The sequence below is a fragment of the Tachypleus tridentatus genome, chromosome 12 (assembly GCF_004210375.1).
Source record: "Tachypleus tridentatus isolate NWPU-2018 chromosome 12, ASM421037v1, whole genome shotgun sequence".
Classification (NCBI taxonomy): domain Eukaryota; kingdom Metazoa; phylum Arthropoda; class Merostomata; order Xiphosura; family Limulidae; genus Tachypleus; species Tachypleus tridentatus.
Genome location: NC_134836.1, coordinates 128,513,404 through 128,540,393, shown reverse-complemented (window position 1 = coordinate 128,540,393; position 26,990 = coordinate 128,513,404). Strand labels below are relative to the sequence as shown.

At 31.1% G+C, this 26,990-nt stretch overlaps 1 protein-coding gene across 1 annotated transcript in view; it reads right to left on the bottom strand.

Annotated features, from left to right (window-relative positions):
- Positions 1-26,990, bottom strand: part of LOC143235775 (cadherin-86C-like) — a 97,954-nt gene that overhangs the window by 2,110 nt on the left and 68,854 nt on the right. The window contains exons 4-16 of the mRNA XM_076473977.1: positions 21,625-21,746; positions 21,194-21,391; positions 19,894-20,052; positions 19,335-19,499; positions 14,105-14,175; positions 10,616-10,865; positions 8,201-8,440; positions 7,527-7,606; positions 6,277-6,348; positions 5,042-5,116; positions 2,487-2,529; positions 502-629; positions 131-229 (exon numbers count right to left, since the gene is read on the bottom strand). Coding sequence (XP_076330092.1) covers positions 131-229; positions 502-629; positions 2,487-2,529; positions 5,042-5,116; positions 6,277-6,348; positions 7,527-7,606; positions 8,201-8,440; positions 10,616-10,865; positions 14,105-14,175; positions 19,335-19,499; positions 19,894-20,052; positions 21,194-21,391; positions 21,625-21,746 — 1,702 coding nt within the window. The remainder of the gene's footprint in view (positions 1-130; positions 230-501; positions 630-2,486; positions 2,530-5,041; positions 5,117-6,276; positions 6,349-7,526; positions 7,607-8,200; positions 8,441-10,615; positions 10,866-14,104; positions 14,176-19,334; positions 19,500-19,893; positions 20,053-21,193; positions 21,392-21,624; positions 21,747-26,990) is intronic.

Genomic DNA, 26,990 nt, shown 5'->3' with positions numbered 1-26,990 from the left:
CATGTTACTGAAGCATTATATTGTCTACAGTATACATGTAGACATTGTTTGCTCTTACATTTCCCCATTGTAGTATCCAAATATGGAGGATTTATTTTAATAAACTTCAAATTTGACTAAAAACGGTTACCTTTGTCCATCCTTATTCTCTGCTGACCCCTTCTCTTGTATGGTAACAATGTGCTCAACAGGTCCAACTTTACTGCTTGCTTTCATGTATTCTTTTCTCCTGAAATGTCATGTTGAAAACTTTTAAATGTTTCTTAATAAAAGTACTAATGGAGTAATGAATGGTACAGTTTTAGTATAACACGTTCATTTTGACTTAAACATTTAAATAAAATTGCAAAAGTTAATAGGCTGTAAATTAATCCAAATATAATTATTTCTATTGGTTAAAAATATAAAAATGATGATTTCTTAAAGATACTAAAATTTAAAAAAGTATTATTAAATGCAGAGAAATAAAATTATTTTAAAAAGGTGAGGATGTTGTCTTACCACACTTTTCCTCTGTAGCAGCAGCAACAGTACATCAACAACAAGAGGAGCAGTAACAGTAGAATTATGACAATTGTAATTAGAAACCAGAAAACGATGTCATAATCTTCCTGTCTGACTTCCCTGATCTAAAACCACCAAAAACAAGACAAGTATATCAAGCTTCATAATCTTCCTGTCTGACTTCTCTGATCTAAAACCACCAAAAACAAGACAAGTATATCAAGCTTCATAATCTTCCTGTCTGACTTCTCTGATCTAAAACCACCAAAAACAAGACAAGTATATCAAGCTTCATAATCTTCCTGTCTGACTTCCCTGATTTACAAACACCAAAAACAAGACAAGTATATCAAGCTTAATAATCTTCCTGTCTGACTTCCCTGATTTAAAAACACCAAAAACAAGACAAGTATATCAAGCTTCATAATCTTCCTGTCTGACTTCCTGATCTAAAATACCAAAAACAAGACAAGTGTATCAAGCTTCATAATCTTCCTGTCTGACTTCCCTGATCTTAAAACACCAAAAACAAGACAAGTATATCAAGCTTCATAATCTTCCTGTCTGACTTCCCTGATCTAAAAACACCAAAAACAAGACAAGTATATCAAGCTTCATAATCTTCCTGTCTGACTTCCTGATATAAAACACCAAAAACAAGACAGTATATCAAGCTTCATAATCTTCCTGTCTGACTTCCCTGATATAAAAACACCAAAAACAATACAGTATATCAAGCTTCATAATCTTCCTGTCTGACTTCCCTGATCCACAAACACCAAAAACAAGACAAGTATATCAAGCTTCATAATCTTCCTGTCTGACTTCCCTGATCTAAAAACACCAAAAACAAGCCAAGTATATCAAGCTTCATAATCTTCCTGTCTGACTTCCCTGATCTAAAAACACCAAAAACAAGACAAGTATATCAAACCAAAAAACAACGTTTTAACGCTAGCTTTTGTCTGGCCCTTTCATAACTTATCTGTTTATTTTCATAAAAGTTTGACAGTTTTAAAGAGAACTGACAATTTGTAAATAGATTACATCAGATACACCTGGTGTGCTATACAATCTCTTAAGTTTGGGAAAAAAGTCCAGCATCTTGTTCACAGCAGATAAATACTAATTTAGTAACTTCACTATTAAAAAAAACAACAGAATAATAGCCAATAACGGTGGCTCTTCTTTAACCTTTCTTTCTTAAGAAACCGGTGTACAATCACGTTAAAAGATAAATAATCCAAACACAGTATCGTATAAAAGCAAATTATATGATAGATAAATTGAGAATGATGTGTGTTTAATTATTTATGATATTCAACAGCACCAAAAGATAAACATAAAAAAGTTAGATCTGAAAAAAATCAAATAACCCGATCGATTTATTAAAGATGGACTTTCATCAGGTCACCAATCAGAATAAAAAAATAGACCAACTGTATTTAAATGTATTCATTAGTTGCTATAAGTAATGTGAAAAAGGCAAAACTGTCACGTTAGAATCATTCAACTTGTGTTCACATTCTCTGTTCTAGTACAATGTTTAATGTTTAGGAATTGTATAGTTTGTATTTGATGTTTATGAACTAAACAGACATAGTATATTTTAAGCTCTGCATATCTGTTATTCATCAGGGACCAAATTGCCATTATTAAAAGTAGGCTTTCATCAGAGACAAACTGTTGTTATTAAAAGTAGGCTTTCATCAGAGACAAACTGCTGTTATTAAAAGTAGGCTTTCATCAGGAACAAACTGCTGTTATTAAAAGTAGGTTTTCATCAGGAACAAACTGCTATTATTAAAAGTAGGCTTTTATCAGAAACAAACTGCTATTATTAAAGATAGGCTTTCATCAGGAACAAACTGTTATTATTAAAAGTAGGCTTTCATCAGGAACAAACTGCTACTATTAAAACTGAACTTTCATTGTGAAGTTTTATTTTTATGGTCTTATTGTAAAGGTACATGAATTCTTACCTCACTTTTGTCTTGTAGAATATACTGCCGACCATAGATTGTGCTGTAAAGGAAATAAGTAATACATATGTTTGTCGTTTGAAGCCTGAAGTTTGTTAATACTAGAATCTTCAACAGTGACTTTTCTTCTGAAACAGTACCTTAGCAGAAGTAAATTTCTATTTGCATTTAACATACAGTAACCATAATTACTCAACAATGTTTTGATTCAGTTTCTCTGTCAAAGAAATTCCTTTGTGTACTCCTTTCCAATGACTGAAACAGTGTGGAAGAGATGTCTTTGTCTACTCTAACTCAAGTGTTGAAAAGTGTAATGGTGTTGTCTTTGTCTACTCTACATCAAGTGTTAAATAGTGTAGACAGAGATAATTCCTTTGTTTATTGCATGTCAACTGCTGTACAGCGTGGAGGAAATGTCTATCTTTACTTCATGTCAAGTGCTGAACAGTTTGAGGAAGATGCTTTTATTTTAATGCAGCTCAAGGGTGAACAGTATATAGGTAATGTTTTCGTCTACTCCCTGCCAAATGTTGAAAAGTGTAGAGGACAAGCCTTTGTCTACTTCAGAGGAGTAGAGAAAATTTCTTTGTTTACTGAATGTCAAGTGTTGATGGAGTGATATAAAGGATATGCCTTTGTCTTACTTTTTCCCAAGTATTGAACAGTGTGGAAGACTGTGGTGGTCATATCACATACAGCCCTTTGTGCAGCTATATGCTTAATATGAAACAACAACATAAAAGCAATGATCCAAGAGTCCATTTGTCTCCAATAACGAGACTGTATTCTATGATTTCCATCACTAACATCATCCACTTTTTTTACTGTTTCTTTCATTGACAAAGTTTTCACTTTCTTCTTGAGAGAAACAGTACAATCTTAGGAAATTTATGAAAGTTCAAATCTCATTTTAAGGTGCATAAGGTACATTTTAAAGCACATAAGAGGAACATTTTTTTCATTTCTAAGGTGAAAAAAATTTAATATCTTAAAATTACTTGTTTTCAAAAGTTTCTTTTCAGATTTGTTAAAATCTAGCACAATGACCAATCCTTAAATTGAACTCTCTGCTTTTGCTAGTATAATGAGCTAACATAACCCTGAGGTAGCCTGGTGTTTTTAGTTTGCCAAACTCTTGCCTAACGCTGACCCAGCTTAGCATTTCCAGGACAATGACACACTGACAATGATCTAGAATTCTAGATGAACATTTCTGGTACCTCAACCTAAACTGACTCTGAGCAAACCTAGTGCTTCTAGTGCACTGATCTAGCCTGGTACTGAGCTAGTTTAGTGTTTCTAGTGCACCAACCTAGCCTGGCAATGAACTAACCTAGTGATACTAGCATATAGAATTAGTGTAGCATTTCTAGTTGTTTCTTCAATATTCAAATAGCTTATTGCTAGCACACTTAGATAGTCTGGTGTTTGTAATATAATAAACTAGTCTGGTATTTCTAGCATACTGTTCTGATCTGGTGTTTACAGCATAGTGAGTTAGTTTGGTGTTTCTAGTATATTGAGTTAATCTAGGATTTACAGTATAACAAACTAGCACAGTGTTTCTAGTACAGTGAGCTAGCCTATTGTTTCTAACTTACTGAACTAGCCTAGAGTTTTGATTTTAATACAATAAGGTAACCAGGTGTTTCTGTTATACTGAGTCTAGTGTTTCTACTATACTACGTTAGTCTAGTATTTCTAGTATAATAAGCTAGTCTGGTGTTTCTATTATACAAAGTTAGTCTGGTGTTTCTATTATACAAAGTTAGTCTGGTGTTTCTATTACACAAAGTTAGTCTGGTGTTTCTATTACACAAAGTTAGTCTGGTGTTTCTATTACACAAAGTTAATCTGGTGTTTCTATTACACAAAGTTAATCTGGTGTTTCTATTACACAAAGTTAGTCTGGTGTTTCTATTATACAAAGTTAGTCTGGTGTTTCTATTATACAAAGTTAGTCTGGTGTTTCTATTATACAAAGTTAGTCTGGTGTTTCTGTTATACAAAGTTAGTCTGGTGTTTCTGTTATACAAAGTTAGTCTGGTGTTTATATTATACAAAGTTAGTCTGGTGTTTCTATTATACAAAGTTAGTCTGGTATTTCTATTATACAAAGTTAGTCTGGTGTTTATATTATACAAAGTTAGTCTGGTGTTTCTATTATACAAAGTTAGTCTGATGTTTCTATTATACAAAGTTAGTCTGGTGTTTCTATTATACAAAGTTAGTCTGGTATTTCTATTATACAAAGTTAGTCTGGTGTTTCTATTATACAAAGTTAGTCTGGTGTTTCTGTTATACAAAGTTAGTCTGGTGTTTCTATTATACAAAGTTAGTCTGGTGTTTCTATTATACAAAGTTAGTCTGGTATTTCTATTATACTAACTTAGTCTGGTAATTCTATTATACAAAGCTAGTCAAGTATTTCTGTTATACAAAGTTAGTCTTGTATTCTAGGATATAGAAGAAAACTAGTGACTGTAGTATATATATATTAACCTTTACTTTCGTTTAATGCCTCATACATAAAACTATACTGAATACTTCCATACCTGATGGCATCCTCCATGCTGAAGACATCAATGATAGAGTTGAGAGGGTAAGCTACCCACGCATAAGCCACAGAGCTAGGAAATAATTATTTTCAGTTCAGTAATTGTAATTCAATCGAATTAATGAAACAATAATGTGTCAACATTACTAAGACTGATATAAGGACGTAAAAATATGACTAGTGACTCATTTCTACTTATAACAATGACTTGTGACTAATGTCTATTCACAACAATATGACCCATGACTGACACCTACTCATAACAATATGACTCATGTATTTCTTTTAAAAAAATGTGTAAAATAACTGACTAGAAAGCCTGAAACTAGTAATAATAAACTTGATAGAATACCTAAAACAATGGAAAAAATTTAGGACCAACAGATTTAAACATAATGAAGAAATACATAAACAGTTTTATTTCTAATGTCAAGAAAAAATGGATGAGCTCAAAGTGAAACAGAAGATAAGATATAAATATTGGAGGTTGTTTAGTGAACAAAATGTTGTGTGTTTGTAAGTAGGAATAACTTTCATTCATTAATCTATAAACTTTTATTATTTGTTGTTTAGATGACTGATAGGGTATAAATTTAGTGTACATAGATTTTGGTAGAGCTTTTGATAGAATGCAAACAAAAGATTAGCTAAAAATCACATTAATTGAGGTTGGAAAAAAGACTAGTAATTGGATTGAAAAAATTTTGGAGGGGAGAATGGAAATGACTGTTATTAATGGAATCCATTTCCACTAACAGGTCAGTGTTTGAGCCTTTGTTTTCTGAGTTTGTTGAAGTTTTCTTCATATTTCTCTACAGTTTTATATTTTCCCTGACCTTTCAACTATTTTTTTCTAGTTCTGTTACCATCTTGCAATATATCTTTAGGTAAAAAATTTGTGATTAATATATATAGTCATTATATGACCTAACTAGTAATAAAATCAAGGTCAACAGAAACACACTATTAGTTTAGCACTTACATGACTTTGTTAGCTTCACCACAAACAATCTGTCCAAATCACCAGAATTGGCTGTCATTTAAAATAAAGCTAAACCAACAGAAATATATTATTGGCTAAATACTTTCATGACTTCATGAGCAATGCTATAAACAGCAAGACTGAATTAACTGACTTTGCTGTCATGGTAATTAAGTTTTCATCAACACAAACACATTATTAGTTTAATACTTTTATGAATTCAAGAGCAACACAACAAAAAGCCTAATTACCTCGACTGGCTGCCATTGTAAGGACGAACAGAGTAAATACTGACTCTTGCTCCAGTGAGAGTATTGAAAGACCTAAAGTGGATCAGAAAATAAATGTCTAAAAAATTAATTAAATATGATTAATATTTATATTTTGTTTTCATAATGTTATTTGAATAATTAATTAACACTCTTTACCTTTGCTACAGTATTATATCTATTTGTGTTCAAAGATCATCCTTGCAAAAACATTTTTTACAGTCAAGAAAAGTTTAATTTAAAATAACTTTTGTAACAAACATCAAATTAATACACTGTTAGTGCAGGCAGCTAATGAGCGACTGTGTACTTAAAAACACACAAAACAAGTAACAATGTTTCCTCCTCCCTTTGAAAATGTATCCATTATTGATTACGTGTCTTGGTAAGGACAGTTTGATTTATGTTGAATTTAGCACACAGCTACCTACCTGAGGGGCTATCTGTGCTGATTGTCTCTAGTTTAACAATAAAAAACTAGAGGTAAGGAGCTAGTTATCATCATCTACCACCAACTCTTGGGCTATTCTTTTATCAATGAAGAGCGGGAATGATCGTCACATTATAATGTCCCCCACACTTTCAAGCATGTTTATTAGAACAAAGATCGAAACCATAACCCTCAGGTTGTGAGTCAAGCTCCCTGATTGTAGGCAGCATTGTATATATTTAACCTATTATAAATATAGTGCTTAACAGTGTAATATAATGTGTGAATGCATTCAAGGCAATAATTAGTATTGGTTTAATAGTGTTCATTGATGCTGATTTATTTAGTTACTACAACAATCACAAATATCACATACAAACAACATTCAAACAATACCTTAGATACACAACTTGTTTCTTTACTTAGTACAACAATAAAAAATGTCACTTACAACATTCAAACAATACCTTAGATACACAACTGTTTTCTTTACTTAGTACAAAAATAAAAAATGTCACTTACAACATTCAAATAATACCTTAGATATACAACTGGTTTCTTTACTTAGTACAAAAATAAAAAATGTCACTTACAACATTCAAATAATACCTTAGATACACAACTGGTTTCTTTACTTAGTACAACAATAAAAAATGTCACTTACAACATTCAAATAATACCTTAGATACACAACTGGTTTCTTTACTTGGTACAACAATAAAAAATGTCACTTACAACATTCAAACAATACCTTAGATACACAACTGATTTCTTTACTTAGTACAACAATCACATACGTCACCTCTCAATTTCGTATTTTCGGTGGCGTATCTCCTCTGCAGGTAGTGGAATGATAAACATTATTGTACGGTTAAGATATTCCTAGATAAAATACAAATACCTGAAGATAACTGTTAAGAGTAGCAGCAAATAAAAACACTAGTATTACTGTTATCAATACTGAAAAAATATTTGTAGGTACAATTTGAAAGATATTAATTGATATGAAATAAATGCCAGTGTTATCAATGATATTATGAAAGAAACTCATAGTTTCTCTCATTAACAACATGAATACGGAAGAAACATTACATGTAATAGCATAATTACAAAATAAACACAGGTTTTAACAGCAGAAATATGGAACAAACACTACTGATAAAGTTTTAAATACAGAATAAACATTACCTTATAACTCGAGTGCATTCAAAGAAGAAAAATCCACCTTTTGAAAGCACTCGAGTTACGTGGTTTCTATTTCCTTTTCTCAAAACTTCTTGGACCTACGTGTTTTTAGAACATCATGAAAATGAAAGAAGTAACACTGATAAGGATATGACTGTGTGATAAACACTACTGTTGATGGTGTGATAACAATGTGTATATGGAGTAAGCTTGTACTACAGAAGAAGAAACATGACTAAGTGTCTTTTTATTTGATAACTATGTGTAAAACATTAATGAAATATTACTTACCTGGTTATGTACCTGTACTTCCACACTTGACGACTGCACTGGAATGCCCTGATCATGAGCTCTCACGTTTAGGGTTATGGGAGGCAAATTGTGGCTTTCCTGATTTGTTACATCAGCTAAGGGTTCCTTCAAAGTTATCTCTCCTGAGATGGGATTTATTTGAAACTTGTCTTGGTAATTACCACTTATTATTTCATAAGTCACATTACTATTGGGGCCCATCTCGTCTGCATCAAAAGCCTAGTGAAACAAAAATAAAAACTTATTTTTTCTGAAAACAAAAATAAAAGATAAAATTATAATAATTAAGCCATTATGATGAATTAATTCTCAATCGTTTCAATCAAAATGCATAATTTCACACCAAATTCAACCAAAACAAATTGCTAACTGTAGTTTTTATTAACCACATTTATAAACGAACATTAAAGGGTTACATCAAGACAAAATGACAAAATAAAACATATGTAATTAAATAAGTATATATATATATATGGATATTTTCTAGTAGACAGAAACAAGCCAAAATAAAAAATAAAAAAACTGCACAAATTAAAAGGACCCCCAAGGAATAGAGTATACTGTGCTTTATAAACATGGCCTAGCGCGTTAAGGCGTGCACTTCATAATCTGAGGGTCGCGGGTTCACGCCGAAGTCGGCTTAAACATGCTCGCCCTCCCAGCCGTGGGGGCGTTATAATGTGACAGTCAATCCCACTTTTCGTTGGTAAAAGAGTAGCCCAAGAGTTGGCGGTGGGTGGTGATGACTAGCTGCCTTCCCTCTAGTCTTACACTGCTAAATTAGGGACGGCTAGCACAGATAGCCCTCGAGTAGCTTTGTGCGAAATTCCAAATTCCAAACAAGCTTTATAAAATGCACCCTATGTTTTAGAGGTGAAAGCGAGAAATAGAACCCATACTGTGATCATGACACAGTGTCTATCAGCCTTAACGTCTATTCACCAGTCTCACAAGAAGAAATTCATAAAATAAATAATAATAATAAAATAATTAACTGAAACAGTAATTAGGAGAGCGATATATTATTGCTCAAACCTACAATGTTCCACATCAATTTCACTCTTCACTGCCCGTAGACAGTTGTGGGAAGGTAAGATAAACGTACCTTATAAAGTTGGCATTATCTTACTTACTTATCCCCAAGTGATAGTACCTTATTATCATTACTTCACTGCCTGTAGACAGTTGTGGGAAGGTAAGATAAACGTACCTTATAAAGTTGGCATTATCTCACTTACTTATCCCCAAGTGATAGTACCTTATTATCATTACTTCACTGCCTGTAGACAGTTGTGGGAAGGTAAGATAAACATACCTTATAAAGTTGGCATTATCTTACTCACTTACCTTATTATTACTATTACTTCTGTTCTTCAAAGTAAAGAAGACAAAAGAAATGTTGATAAAGATGTGGGACTTTGTGAGTTTGAGCTCCCACATCTCGTTCTCCTAATTTATATTTCTTTTGTTCATTGCATTATTCAGTTTTGATTTTTATTATAATTATTTACGAATTTCTTTATGTGAGCATCCAATGTTAGGTATAAACCATAAGGTGGGTCATTATGGTATATGTCCTGGTTTCTCAAGTACTGCCAGCAATAAAACCCAAATTACACTGGTGGTACTCCAATATCTGGTTTAGCCTTAAATTCTCTCATACTTGAAAATAAAAAAGAAGCATAACAGAGGAGCAGATGTGGGTGTTCAAGCCATCATCTTACTCAAATTAAGTTCACAAATAATTTTATAAACCAGATTTATTTAAAATTAATAATTATATTGGTAACAAAACCCAACAGTTTTACAAATTAAAAATAGTTCCAAATCAAACAATAAAGTTTATTACTTAGATATTAAGATGACTAATAACTCTAGTAAAATTAACATTTTTGATGAAAGAAATTTCTTCTCACTTTAAATATATAAACTCCCCTTATCAAAGTATTATATTTTTACATCTTCTTAGGTAGTGTAACATTTGCACCAATAAACAATTCTTAATACCTAATTTGAATATATTAGTAGCAATTGATTTTTAATAGTTTTATCAAAAACCTTATGTAAATATTTTAAATCATTTTGTAAAGAATATAAAATACTTACATAAATTTCAAAATAAGACATAAAAGCAATTATTATATGTACAATGAAAATAATATTTAAATTTAAATCGATAAGTTAGTATATAAATAGAATTTCTTAACTGAACACTTCCATATCTTTAATAATTACATTAATGCAGTTGTACCTTACAATTTACCTTCTCTATAGAAGACCTTGATACCAAGTGAAGGATTGTTACAGAAGATGTTAGTGAGAAGATACAAATAGTAGCATAGTTATTAAGGAAAAATTTATACCTTCACATTGTTAATAAAGAGATAGCTGTACCTTTACTATTAATCTCTGATTAAAAGACCTCATGTCAGTGTTTAACACAGCATCATAACGAGGCTGCAGAAAAATTGGCATATTGTCATTGGCATCCATCAAACGAATCAATAGTTCTACAACATTCTTATTGCCTCTGCCGAGGTTGTCCCGAGCTTCCACAATTAGGGTATACTCTGGAATTCGTTCTCTATCCATTTCTTCAAGAGTCTGTAGAGTGATAACTCCAGTCTCTGAATTTAAGATTAAGCTAAATAACAAATATAAAAATTTGTCTAGAATATCAACCAGGTATTAAAACAACAACAATATGATTAAGTTAAATAACAAATACAAAAATGTGTCTAGAATGTCAACTAGGTGTCAAAGCATCAACAATCAGGTTCAGCTAAATAACAAATGTTAAGATGTGTCTAGAACATCAACCTGGAAATAGTAAAACAACAAAAAAGTTAATATAAATAACAAATGTAAAGATGTGTCTAGAACATCAACCTGCAAATAGTAAAACAACAAAAAAGTTAATATAAATAACAAATGTAAAGATGTGTCTAGAACATCAACCTGGAAATAGTAAAACAACAATAAAGTTAATATAAATAACAAATGTTAAGATGTGTCTAGAAAATCAACCTGGAAATAGTAAAACAACAATAAAGTTAATATAAATAACAAATGTAAAGATGTGTCTAGAATATCAACCTGGAAATAGTAAAACAACAATAAAGTTAATATAAATAACAAATGTAAAGATGTGTCTAGAATATCAACCTGGAAATGGTAAAACAACAATAAAGTTAATATAAATAACAAGTGTAAAGATGTGTCTAGAATATCAACCTGGAAATGGTAAAACAACAATAAAGTTAATATAAATAACAAATGTAAAGATGTGTCTAGAAAATCAACCTGGAAATAGTAAAACAACAATAAAATTAATATAAATAACAAATGTAAAGATGTGTCTAGAATATCAACCTGAAAATAGTAAAACAACAATAAAGTTAATATAAATAACAAATGTAAAGATGTGTCTAGAACATCAACCTGGAAATAGTAAAACAACAATAAAGTTAATATAAATAACAAATGTAAAGATGTGTCTAGAATATCAACCTGGAAATAGTAAAACAACAATAAAGTTAATATAAATAACAAATGTAAAGATGTCTCTAGAATATCAACGTGAAATAGTAAAACAACAATAAAGTTAATATAAATAACAAATGTAAAGATGTGTCTAGAATATCAACCTGGAAATAGTAAAACAACAATAAAGTTAATATAAATAACAAATGTAAAGATGTGTCTAGAATATCAACCTGGAAATAGTAAAACAACAATAAAGTTAATATAAATAACAAATGTAAAGATGTCTCTAGAATATCAACGTGAAATAGTAAAACAACAATAAAGTTAATATAAATAACAAATGTAAAGATGTCTCTAGAATATCAACGTGAAATAGTAAAACAACAATAAAGTTAATATAAATAACAAATGTAAAGATGTGTCTAGAATATCAACCTGGAAATAGTAAAACAACAATAAAGTTAATATAAATAACAAATGTAAAGATGTGTCTAAAATATCAACCTGCAAATAGTAAAACAACAATAAAGTTAATATAAATAACAAATGTAAAGATGTCTCTAGAATATCAACCTGGAAATAGTAAAACAACAATAAAGTTAATATAAATAACAAATGTAAAGATGTCTCTAGAATATCAACCAGGAAATAGTAAAACAGCAATAAAGTTAATATAAATAACAAATGTAAACATGTGTTTAAAATATCAACCTGGAAATAGTAAAACAACAATAAAGTTAATATAAATAGCAAATGTAAAGATGCGTTTAGAATGTTAACTTGTTATTCAAACAATAACAAGGTTGAGATGAATAACATATGTAAAGATGTTTCTAGAATATCAACTAAAATAAGAATAAGATAAATAACAGATGTAAAAATGTTTCTTCAATGTTAACTTAAAATTAATAAATCAACAATAAGATTAAGCTAAAAAAATATAAAGATGTGTTTACAATTTCAACTTGGTATTAAAACAACAACTATAAGATTAATCTAAACAACAAATGTAAAAATGTGTTTAGAATGTCATCTTGGTATTAAAACAACAATAAGATTAAGCTAAAAAACAGAGTTGAAATTCTAGACACATTTTTACATCTATTATTTATATTACTCTCATTGTGGTTTTATTAATTGCAACTTGATATTCTAAACACATCTTCTTTACATCTGTTATTTATCTTAACTTTATTATTGTTGTTTTAATACCAAGTTGACATTCTACATACATCTTTACATCTGTTATTTAGCTTAATCTTATTGTTGTTTTAATACCAGGTTGACATTCTACATACATCTTTACATCTGTTATTTATTTTAACCTTGTTGTTGTTGTTTTAATACCAGGTTGACATTCTACATACATCTTTACATCTGTTATTTATCTTAACCTTATTGTTGTTGTTTTAATACCAAGTTGACATTCTACCCACATCTTTACATCTGTTATTTATCTTAACCTTATTGTTGCTGTTTTAATACCAAGTTGACATTCTAGAAACATTTTTCATCTCTTTTTATCCAAGTTTTCTTCTACTTCTTGCAAATTAATCCACGAAAATTGGGATGATAGGTTAAGGGTTTGTGATCATGGACTTTAGGGTGACAGGTTGGGGTCATGACATTTAAACTGACAGCATAGGGTATTATGCTTATGAGCTTAGGAATGAAAAACAATAGAACTGTCCAACTTTTCACTTAAATATCCATAAAGTGTAAAACCTTATCAAAGTAACATGAGCCCTTCTATTTTAAATTTGGATTTAGAAACCAAACTACTGAACCAATTATCTGATAAAAAGAAGAAAATTTTGAGTGATTCATACATCAAAATATTGGCCAGAAAATTTTAAACATAATCTATAAGACCTAAAATCAAGGAATTGATACTTCTCGGTAGACTTAGCAGACAATCCCATGTGGCTTTGCTATAAGAAAAAACACACACACACACCCATTACATAACGAAATAATAGTTTTAATGTCTCGTTAAACTTCTGACCAATATATAAACCTGTTATTTCAGAGCTCATGACCATAAATCCCTAATTTCTCATTGCAAACTTAAAGACCTCATGATTTTGCAGAATCAAATCACACACACACATGTATGCATAAAGACAAAAACAGGTATTTTAATTTGAGAAAAAAAAAAAAGTTTTGGGGGGGGGCTCAATCATTGAAAAAAACTGAAAGTTTGAATCTACATGTAAACATGATAGCACACCTCCATTCTCACTCAAAATATTCGAAAATTTGTACAAATACTTGCATAGCTAGAAAACGTTAATTTGTTCCAATGTCACCTCTGATATTTCACACCATTCTGTGATTTAAAACAATATTTTAGCCATATGTATTAAGAATCTTTTAGTCTCTCTAACTTTGACTTACTTTTGGGCAATAGGTCCATTGATTGACGTGTACCGAACTTTTCCAAAATCTCCAGTATCTTTATCAGTAGCCTGAAGAAAATAAGAATTAGAAACCTTTCAGCTCAACAACTATACTATAAAACACCTTCAGTCCAACAACCTGAAATAACTCTACCATAAAACACCTTCAGTCCAACAACCTGAAATAACTATACAATAAAACACCTTCAGTCCAACAACCTGAAATAACTATACAATAAAACACCTTCAGTCCAACAACCTGAAATAACTATACAATAAAACACCTTCAGTCCAACAACCTGAAATAACTATACCATAAAACACCTTCAGTCCAACAACCTGAAATAACTCTACAATAAAACACCTTCAGTCCAACAACCTGAAATAACTATACAATAAAACACCTTCAGTCCAACAACCTGAAATAACTATACCATAAAACACCTTCAGTCCAACAAGCTCAAATAACTATACCATAAAACACCTTCAATCCAACAACCTGAAATAACTATACTATAAAACACCTTCAGTCCAACAACCTGAAATAACTCTACAATAAAACACCTTCAGTCCAACAACCTGAAATAACTCTACAATAAAACACCTTCAGTCCAACAACCTGAAATAACTATACTATAAAACACCTTCAGTCCAACAACCTGAAATAACTCTACAATAAAACACCTTCAGCCCAACAACCTGAAATAACTATACCATAAAACAATATACCTATCAAAAACCAAATGATTAATTAGCAAGAATTTCTTATATATAAGTAGAAATAGCTTTAACATAAAACAATTTGACTTTCTATACAAAGATAATATTTACTGAGATTTTATGTACTATGTACGGTTTGAATGAACAAAATAATTATTATAGAAATTGCTTGTGAAAGTTCTTTACTCTGTGTATAGACATACTCAATAGATGGGTATATTTAGCATACTGTTTATTACAATAATTGCTGGTAAACATTCTATACCCTGAGTATAGGCATACTCAATAGATGGGTATATTTAGCATACTGTTTATTACAATAATTGCTGGTAAACATTCTATACCCTGAGTATAGGCATACTCAATAGATGGGTATATTTAAGACACTACTTATTCAATTATATGTGTACTACATGTGGTATGAGTGAATTACAAAATTATAGTCATTGCTAAGCTATCTCAATATTTGTGGCTAATAACGTTTTAATTTACCTCAATCTTTATGGCTAATGAACTACAAACTTACATCAATATTTTTGGCTAATTTAGTATTAATTTAAATCAATATTTGTGGATAATAACGCACTAACTTACATCAATATTTGTATGATGACGTACTAATTTACATCAATATTTGAAACGTATAACGATCTAATTCACATATATTTTTTGTAGCGTGTGTTTTTGTGTGTTTTTCTTATAGCAAAGCCACAGCGGGCTATCTGCTCAGCCCACCGAGGGGAATCGAACCCCTGATTTTAGCGTCGTAAATCCGGAGACATACCGCTGTACTAGCGGGGGGCTATTAAACTAAACTAAACTAACGTGGCAGGGGTTCAGTTTAGAGAGAGAGAAATCCGAAGAGTTCTCTCTCCAACTGGGGTGTTCAGGAACTTTGTAGTTCCTCTTCGTCCCCTTTCGTGGATTGTTATTAGGATTAAGTGGTGGTTTTTTTTTATTATTATTTTAATAAATTAATTATCGTTATTATTCTTGACTTTCTGGGTGGGGAATGTCTCACTAAATGGTCTTTTGGGTGGAGGCAAAGGTAGCAGTGGAAAGAAGGAAAGGTCGGGACCTGTCTCGAAAAGAAAAAGTTGGGTAGATGTGAACATGAATGTAATTCATTCAAGTTCAGATCAAATCAAACAGCCCGATTCTGGGTCTGGCAAAAAGGTTGCCTGGGCTGGGATCTAGAAATCCAATGCCTGAAGATTTTGATGTGGGGGGAAACGGGAGTACCCCGAGAAAACCCACTTTCACACGACAGGCGCCGAAAGTTTTGCCTGTCGTGTGCCCTGTACCTGAAAAAAAAAGGAATTCATGTTAATAACATAGTTTTTATGTATTTAAACTCTTTGTTGAGTGGATTGTGATTCTTGAAATATGTTGTATGGTGATATGTATTTTGTTGGTGCACTTGATAATTTGTGTAGTGATGCCGTTAGTTTGTTTCTGTTTTCTGCTTTTCGATAATATTTCAGAGAAAGTTCTGTTATTCTATCTCTTATAGTTGGTAAATTACTAATTTGGTGTAGATAATTTGTTGGTGTAAAAGATGGTAAACTGAATGCGGATTTTAATATTTTGTTTTGTTGCACTTGGATTTTCTGGAGTGTGTTGTTTGACATGTTGTATGTTACTTGACATCCGTACTCTATTAGTGGACGGATGTAAGCCTTGTATATTTGTATAATGGTGTTCGGTGCGCATTTCGATTGTTTACCGGTTATAGTCTTTAGATATGAAATCCTTTTTCTGATTGATGAGTGTATATTGTTTATGTGTTTTTTCCATGTTAGTTTTGTGTCGAAAGTGACGCCAAGGAATGTGATGTTTTTGCTCATGTTGATAACTTCTAACTTACATCAATATTTGTGATTAATAATGTACTGACATAAAATCAATAACTGTTATTAATAACGTACTAACTTAAATCAATATTAGTGATTAATAACGTACTAATTCATCTCAATATTTGTAATGAATAATGTGCTAACTTACCTCAATATTTGTAGATAATAATGTACTAAGTTAACTCATTACATGTTTTTAATAACGAACTAACTTACACGAATATTTGTCGCTAGTAAAGTACTGACTTAAATCAATAATTGTCATCAATAATGTTCCAACTTAAATGAATACTTGTAATTAATAACGTACTGACAGGCATCAATATTTGTCATTAATAACGTACTAACTGATATAAATACTTGTGATTAATAACGTGCTGACATCAATATTTGTCATTAATAACGTACTAATTCATCTCAGTATTTGTGATTAATAACGTACTAACTGATATAAATACTTGTGATTAATAACGTACTAACTGATATCAATATTTGTCATTAATAACGTACTAATTCATCTAAGTACTTGTGATTAATAACGTACTAACTGATATAAATACTTGTGATTAATAACGTACTAACTGATATCAATATTTGTCATTAATAACGTACTAATTCATCTAAGTACTTGTGATTAATAACGTACTAACTGATATAAATACTTGTGATTAATAACGTACTAATTGATATAAATACTTGTGATTAATAACGTACTAACTGATATAAATACTTGTGATTAATAACGTGCTGACATCAATATTTGTCATTAATAACGTACTAATTCATCTCAGTATTTGTGATTAATAACGTACTACCTGATATAAATACTTGTGATTAATAACGTACTAACTGACATCAATATTTGTCATTAATAACATACTAATTCATCTCACTACTTGTGATTAATAACGTACTAACTGATATAAATACTTGTGATTAATAACCTACTAACTGACATCAATATTTGTCATTAATAACATACTAATTCATCTCAGTACTTGTAATTAATAACGTACTACCTGATATAAATACTTGCGATTAATAACGTACTAATTGATATAAATACTTGTGATTAATAACGTACTAACTGATATAAATACTTGTGATTAATAACGTGCTGACATCAATATTTGTCATTAATAACATACTAATTCATCTCAGTACTTGTGATTAATAACGTACTACCTGATATAAATACTTGTGATTAATAACGTACTAACTGACATCAATATTTGTCATTAATAACATACTAATTCATCTCAGTACTTGTGATTAATAACGTACTACCTGATATAAATACTTGTGATTAATAACCTACTAACTGACATCAATATTTGTCATTAATAACATACTAATTCATCTCAGTACTTGTAATTAATAACGTACTACCTGATATAAATACTTGTGATTAATAACGTACTAACTGACATCAATATTTGTCATTAATAACATACTAATTCATCTCAGTACTTGTGATTAATAACGTACTACCTGATATAAATACTTGTGATTAATAACCTACTAACTGACATCAATATTTGTCATTAATAACATACTAATTCATCTCAGTACTTGTAATTAATAACGTACTACCTGATATAAATACTTGTGATTAATAACCTACTAACTGACATCAATATTTGTCATTAATAACATACTAATTCATCTCAGTACTTGTGATTAATAACGTACTACTTGATATAAATACTTGTGATTAATAACGTACTAACTGATATAAATACTTGTGATTAATAACGTACTAACTGACATCAATATTTGTCATTAATAACATACTAATTCAACTCAGTACTTGTGATTAATAACGTACTACCTGATATAAATACTTGTGATTAATAACGTACTAACTGATATAAATACTTGTGATTAATAACGTACTAACTGATATAAATACTTGTGATTAATAACGTACTAACTGACATCAATATTTGTCATTAATAACATACTAATTCATCTCAGTACTTGTGATTAATAACGTACTACCTGATATAAATACTTGTGATTAATAACGTACTAACTGACATCAATATTTGTCATTAATAACATGCTAATTCATCTCAGTACTTGTGATTAATAACGTACTACCTGATATAAATACTTGTGATTAATAACGTACTAACTGATATAAATACTTGTGATTAATAACGTACTAACTGACATCAATATTTGTCATTAATAACATACTAATTCATCTCAGTACTTGTGATTAATAACGTATTAACTGATATAAATACTGGTGATTAATAACGTACTAACTGACATCAATATTTGTCATTAATAACATACTAATTCATCTCAGTACTTGTGATTAATAACGTACTACCTGATATAAATACTTGTGATTAATAACGTACTAACTGACATCAATATTTGTCATTAATAACATACTAATTCATCTCAGTACTTGTGATTAATAACGTACTAACTGATATAAATACTTGTGATTAATAACGTACTAACTGACATCAATATTTGTCATTAATAACATACTAATTCATCTCAGTACTTGTGATTAATAACGTTCTAACTTTCCTTAATATTTTTTGTTGATAAAGAACTAACTTATCTCAATATTTTTGGCTAATAACTAACTAACTTAACTCAATAGTTGTGATTAATAATGTGCTAACTTACCTCAATCTTTGTAATAAATGTGCCAGGTTCAGCGTTTTCAGAAATTGAGGCTTCATAACGAAGTTTTTTAAACTGAGGGATGTTGTCGTTAACGTCCAGGACGTTCACTCTGACCTCTGTTGTTGATGACAAAGGACTGACAGCTTGAATTTCACGAGCCACTACCTACAGTTGTCATAACAACACTAAAACGTGAGAAGTTGTATAGTAAAAGGTACTTTTGTAGTACTACAGGTAATATTGTCTGGTTCATAGTTTTAGATATAATGTACATAAAAGTCCCACATTATAAAACTGGGTTTGTTTTGTGCCAAAAAACTTTGTTATTTATAAAGTGATGTTCCAAGAATGTCACAATATAAACGTTGGCTTGTCTACGCAGACATAGTCAGAGAAAATAATATATTCTAACCAAGCAAATTCATGTTTAAGGAAAACAGAAGCCAAGTCTTACTTACAAACCATTTCTTTCTCTTGTTGGTTATTGGCCTCGATAAAAAGAAACCGATGTCTTAAAATTTATTTTTTTCACATACCACTTGATTCAAAACAAACATACGTGAAAATCCAGATATTTCCTATCATTGCTTTCATAGTCAAGAGCGGCAGGATTTTTCACCAAAATGGCGAAATCTACTTGATTCATCCCTGAAGATGGCTGCACATCGAACGTTCCTCCATCACCTTCCAAATATAGTCGAAAAGTTCCGTTTTTACCCTGAAATGAAGTATATTACCTTTACCAATTTTCTTTGTTTGTAACGTATAACAAATATTTACTTTACAAAATTATAAGAGCAAGAGCTGTAGTACAATTCCTATAACTTCATTACAGACGCATATAAGATGTGTGCTACAGGTGTTACAAATTCATTATAAACACCAAGATATGTACTACTACAGGTGTTACAAATTCATTATAAACACCAAGATATGTACTACTACAGGTGTTACAAATTCATTATAAACACCAAGATATGTACTACTACAGGTGTTACAAATTCATTATAAACACGTGAATAAGAAGTGTACTAAAAATGTTACAAGTTAATTATAAACACCTGGATAAGATATGTGCTACAAATGTTACAAGTTCATTATAAACACCTGGATAAGATGTATATTACAAATGTTACAAGTTCATTATAAACACCAAGATAAGATGTGTATTACAAATGTTACAAGTTAATTGTAAAAACATGCATAAAATGTGTGCTACAAATGTTACAAATTCACTACAGGTAGATAAATGTGTGCTACAAATGTTACAAATTCACTACAGGTAGATAAATGTGTGCTACAAATGTTACAAGTTAATTACAGACACGTGAATAACGTGTGTGCTACAGATGACAACTGCCAGCATGCCAGTCTTCCAAATATAATTCAAATTCAAGCAAGACGCATTATTTTTGATAAAATTTTTATTATCCAAACAATAACTAAAATACACGAACAGATTAATTTCTATCACTTAGTTTATTTATTCGTAAATCATATGTGAATTTAATAATAATAATATTTTACGTAAACCGAAAAGGATCTTTCTTTTTAAAAACAATTTTAAAATCGTTTTCCCCACTGGATAATCTGAAAATAGTGTTTCCTCGAAATAGGTTTTCTTCTTCTCATAAAACCGTATATTTACTTGAAATATATTTCCAAGTCCCATGTTCGGAATAGAAACTAGATGATTTTCTATTATTACATTTTTATGGATAATTTTATTCAGAACTTGGATAAGAAGTTTTATGTTTCTTAAAAAACATTTAATTACATTTTAAAATTGGTACACACTTTTTAAAGTCTATATTAAAAGAAGAGCGTATCGAAACTTTCTGAAATTGAGGCTGTCTCACCTGATCATCATCTGTGACACGACAGATAGTGGCGCCATCCCATCGAACTGCGGTAAGCGCTGGACTTCCTTCTTCTATCGTTCCTACATATCGAGTACTAGCGAACTTAGGAGGATGGTTTTCAGTGTTCACTAACACCAGCGCCACCTCAGCAGTTGTGTCCATTGGTGGAGCTCCTGATGAAGCTATTTCTCTAGCCTAAATAAATAAATAAATTCTTAACACTAGCGGCAATTATTCTTCCATTTCATGTACTCTGTGAACAATGTTCTCACTGTTATATTTTATTTATATGTCGATTTTACGACAGTTACAAACAACATATAACTTATTTTGTACCAACTTAATTTACATGACTCTTCAACTAGAGTATCTTAAACTTATTTTCCTTAATTTTATCACACGCATCATGTAACAAAAAATAAACTAACCCTCACACCAAGTAGTAGTGGAGCGGCAGCTTTGTACTGCCGTCTTAACTCGTTGATTGGTTGAGCTAATATAATCTCTCCACTTGTAGAGTTGATAGTAAAAAACGACACCCAGGGCATATCTTCACCATAAAAACCAAAAGCATTTAATTATGTTCGTCATAAAAAATAATATTTTCAACTAAGTTCATTATTAACATGTTTCTAATCATTTCTTCAAGTATGATTGGATCACTATGTAAGACACTGTTAGGTAAATATTCACTGTTTAAAACAACGTGCGATGGTAAATGTATCATTCATCCACTTTATAAACAACGTTAGAGTAGACTTATTATTGATTCACTGTTTAAACTAAGTGTAAGGGGAGATGTATCATTGATCCACTCTATAAAACAGCGTTAGAGTAGACTTATTATTGATTCACTGTTTAAACTAAGTGTAAGGGGAGATGTATCATTGATCCACTCTATAAAACAGCGTTAGAGTAGACTTATTATTGATTCACTGTTTAAACTAAGTGTAAGGGGAGATGTATCATTGACCCACTCTATAAAACAGCGTTAGAGTAGACTTATTATTGATTTACTGTTTAAACTAAGTGTAAGGGGAGATGTATCATTGACCCACTCTATAAAACAGCGTTAGAGTAGACTTATTATTGATTTACTGTTTAAACTAAGTGTAAGGGGAGATGTATCATTGATCCACTCTATAAAACAGCGTTAGAGTAGACTTATTATTGATTCACTGTTTAAACTAAGTGTAAGGAGAGATGTATCATTGATCCACTTTACAAAACAGCGTTAGAGTAGACTTATTATTGATTCACTGTTTAAACTAAGTGTAAGGGGAGATGTATCATTGACCCACTCTATAAAACAGCGTTAGAGTAGACTTATTATTGATTCACTGTTTAAACTAAGTGTAAGGGGAGATGTATCATTGATCCACTTTACAAAACAGCGTTAGAGTAGACTTATTATTGATTCACTGTTTAAACTAAGTGTAAGGGGAGATGTATCATTGATCCACTCTATAAAACAGCGTTAGAGTAGACTTATTATTGATTTACTGTTTAAACTAAGTGTAAGGGGAGATGTATCATTGATCCACTCTATAAAACAGCGTTAGAGTAGACTTATTATTGATTCACTGTTTAAACTAAGTGTAAGGAGAGATGTATCATTGATCCACTCTATAAAACAGCGTTAGAGTAGACTTATTATTGATTCACTGTTTAAACTAAGTGTAAGGGGAGATGTATCATTGATCCACTCTATAAAACAGCGTTAGAGTAGACTTATGATTGATTCACTGTTTAAACTAAGTGTAAGGGGAAATGTATCATTGATCCACTCTATAAAACAGCGTTAGAGTAGACTTATTATTGATTCACTGTTTAAACTAAGTGTAAGGGGAGATGTATCATTGATCCACTCTATAAAACAGCGTTAGAGTAGACTTATTATTGATTCACTGTTTAAACTAAGTGTAAGGGAGATGTATCATTGATCCACTCTATAAAACAGCGTTAGAGTAGACTTATTATTGATTCATTGTTTAAACTAAGTGTAAGGGGAGATGTATCATTGATCCACTCTATAAAACAGCGTTAGAGTAGACTTATGATTGATTCACTGTTAAAACTAAGTGTAAGGGGAGATGTATCATTGATCCACTCTATAAAACAGCGTTAGAGTAGACTTATTATTGATTCACTGTTTAAACTAAGTGTAAGGGGAGATGTATCATTGATCCACTCTATAAAACAGCGTTAGAGTAGACTTATTATTGATTCACTGTTTAAACTAAGTGTAAGGGGAGATGTATCATTGACCCACTCTATAAAACAGCGTTAGAGTAGACTTATTATTGATTCACTGTTTAAACTAAGTGTAAGGAGAGATGTATCATTGATCCACTTTACAAAACAGCGTTAGAGTAGACTTATTATTGATTCACTGTTTAAACTAAGTGTAAGGGGAGATGTATCATTGATCCACTCTATAAAACAGCGTTAGAGTAGACTTATTATTGATTCACTGTTTAAACTAAGTGTAAGGGGAGATGTATCATTGATCCACTCTATAAAACAGCGTTAGAGTAGACTTATTATTGATTCACTGTTTAAACTAAGTGTAAGGGGAGATGTATCATTGATCCACTCTATAAAACAGCGTTAGAGTAGACTTATTATTGATTCACTGTTTAAACTAAGTGTAAGGAGAGATGTATCATTGATCCACTCTATAAAACAGCGTTAGAGTAGACTTATTATTGATTCACTGTTTAAACTAAGTGTAAGGGGAGATGTATCATTGATCCACTCTATAAAACAGCGTTAGAGTAGACTTATTATTGATTCACTGTTTAAACTAAGTGTAAGGGAGATGTATCATTGACCCACTCTATAAAACAGCGTTAGAGTAGACTTATTATTGATTCACTGTTTAAACTAAGTGTAAGGAGAGATGTATCATTGATCCACTTTACAAAACAGCGTTAGAGTAGACTTATTATTGATTCACTGTTTAAACTAAGTGTAAGGGAGATGTATCATTGACCCACTCTATAAAACAGCGTTAGAGTAGACTTATTATTGATTCACTGTTTAAACTAAGTGTAAGGGGAGATGTATCATTGATCCACTCTATAAAACAGCGTTAGAGTAGACTTATTATTGATTTACTGTTTAAACTAAGTGTAAGGGGAGATGTATCATTGATCCACTCTATAAAACAGCGTTAGAGTAGACTTATTATTGATTCACTGTTTAAACTAAGTGTAAGGGGAGATGTATCATTGACCCACTCTATAAAACAGCGTTAGAGTAGACTTATTATTGATTCACTGTTTAAACTAAGTGTAAGGAGAGATGTATCATTGATCCACTTTACAAAACAGCGTTAGAGTAGACTTATTATTGATTCACTGTTTAAACTAAGTGTAAGGGGAGATGTATCATTGACCCACTCTATAAAACAGCGTTAGAGTAGACTTATTATTGATTCACTGTTTAAACTAAGTGTAAGGGGAGATGTATCATTGATCCACTCTATAAAACAGCGTTAGAGTAGACTTATTATTGATTTACTGTTTAAACTAAGTGTAAGGGGAGATGTATCATTGATCCACTCTATAAAACAGCGTTAGAGTAGACTTATTATTGATTCACTGTTTAAACTAAGTGTAAGGAGAGATGTATCATTGATCCACTCTATAAAACAGCGTTAGAGTAGACTTATTATTGATTCACTGTTTAAACTAAGTGTAAGGGGAGATGTATCATTGATCCACTCTATAAAACAGCGTTAGAGTAGACTTATGATTGATTCACTGTTAAAACTAAGTGTAAGGGGAGATGTATCATTGATCCACTCTATAAAACAACGTTAGAGTAGACTTATTATTGATTCACTGTTTAAACTAAGTGTAAGGGGAGATGTATCATTGACCCACTCTATAAAGCAGCGTTAGAGTAGACTTATTATTGATTCACTGTTTAAACTAAGTGTAAGGAGAGATGTATCATTGATCCACTCTATAAAACAGCGTTAGAGTAGACTTATTATTGATTCACTGTTTAAACTAAGTGTAAGGGGAGATGTATCATTGATCCACTCTATAAAACAGCGTTAGAGTAGACTTATTATTGATTCACTGTTTAAATTAAGTGTAAGGGGAGATGTATCATTGACCCACTCTATAAAGCAGCGTTAGAGATGTATTATTGGTGAACAACACTATAAACAATGTGTATGATGAATACACTGGTATTTGTTCAGATGTGAGAAAACAGCACTCTGAACAATGTGTTGGGTGAATGTATGATAGATACATTGGTCTTTGTTCAGATATAACGAAAAATCACTATAAATAGAGAGTAATGCAGTTAATAGCACCAGATGTATCTTACAAATTAAGAGCTTCATTTGGGACACAGTTTCTTCAAAACATGTGTAAGACTTAGTTGATGGTTTTTGTTGTTGTGGAACGAGCAGTTCCTCATGGTTTTGACGAGAAAAACATTCGTGATTTCGTATGAAGAGTTATGATAAAATATGCATGTTTGCTTGTGAAAATTCCTGGTAAGAACCTATTATCACTTATGATTCAGATAATATTATTAAATCTAGGTGTTTATGTAGCATTACATATTGTTCCAGCTCTGTTTAGTATTTGTGAATTTCATTTTTTAATTAATAGTAATGATTCAACTCATAATTACCAGCAGTGGTTGTTTAAGGTAATAATAGTCATGGTTATGAGTTAAATTCTAATCTCTAGCAATGGTTACATGAGGTATCTATAGCTCTAGTTATCATTTAAGCTGCAACTACTAGAAATGGTTAGGTGACATATTAACAGTTATGCTAATGTTTTAAACTGTTACTTCTATTAGTGGTTATATTAAATATTGATAGCCATGGTTACAAAATACAGTAATTTAAAGTACTCAAATATCATCCAGTTAATACACTTGAACCTTTGTAATGTTAATATGAAAAAGTTGTTGTGTTATGTTCAATTATGTATAGGTTTACTGTGAAAATGAGACAGTTGTTGTGTTGTGTTCAGTTCTGTATAGGTTTACTGTGAAGATGAGACAGTTGTTGTGTTGTGTTCAGTTCTGTATAGGTTTACTGTGAAAATGAGACAGTTGTTGTGTTGTGTTCAATTATGTATAGGTTTACTGTGAAGATGAGACAGCTGTTGTGTTATGTTCAATTATGTATAGGTTTACTGTGAAGATAACACAGTTGTTGGGTTGAGTTCCATATAGGTTTACTGTGAAGATGAGACAGTTGTTGGGTTGTGTTGAGTTCTGTATAGGTTTACTGTGAAGATGAGACAGTTGTTGGGTTGTGTTGAGTTCTGTATAGGTTTACTGTGAAGATGACACAGTTGTTGGGTTGAGTTCCGTATAGGTTTACTGTGAAGATGAGACAGTTGTTGGGTTGGGTTGAGTTCCGTATAGGTTTACTGTGAAGATGAGACAGTTGTTGGGTTGTGTTGAGTTCTGTATAGGTTTACTGTGAAGATGACACAGTTGTTGGGTTGAGTTCCGTATAGGTTTACTGTGAAGATGACGCAGTTGTTGGGTTGAGTTCCGTATAGGTTTACTGTGAAGATGACACAGTTGTTGTGTTGAGTTCCGTATAGGTTTACTGTGAAGATGAGACAGTTGTTGTGTTCAGTTCTGCAGAGGTTGAATGTGTAAAATACGACTGTCATTTTGTGGTGTGAAAATGAAAGGATCTTGCAACTACTATTATAGTTGATAATGAGAATATTAGTTTATATATTTAATTTCTTTCATCAGAGATTGTAGTAAAAGTAAAAACTGAAAAGCTCGTCCTTTG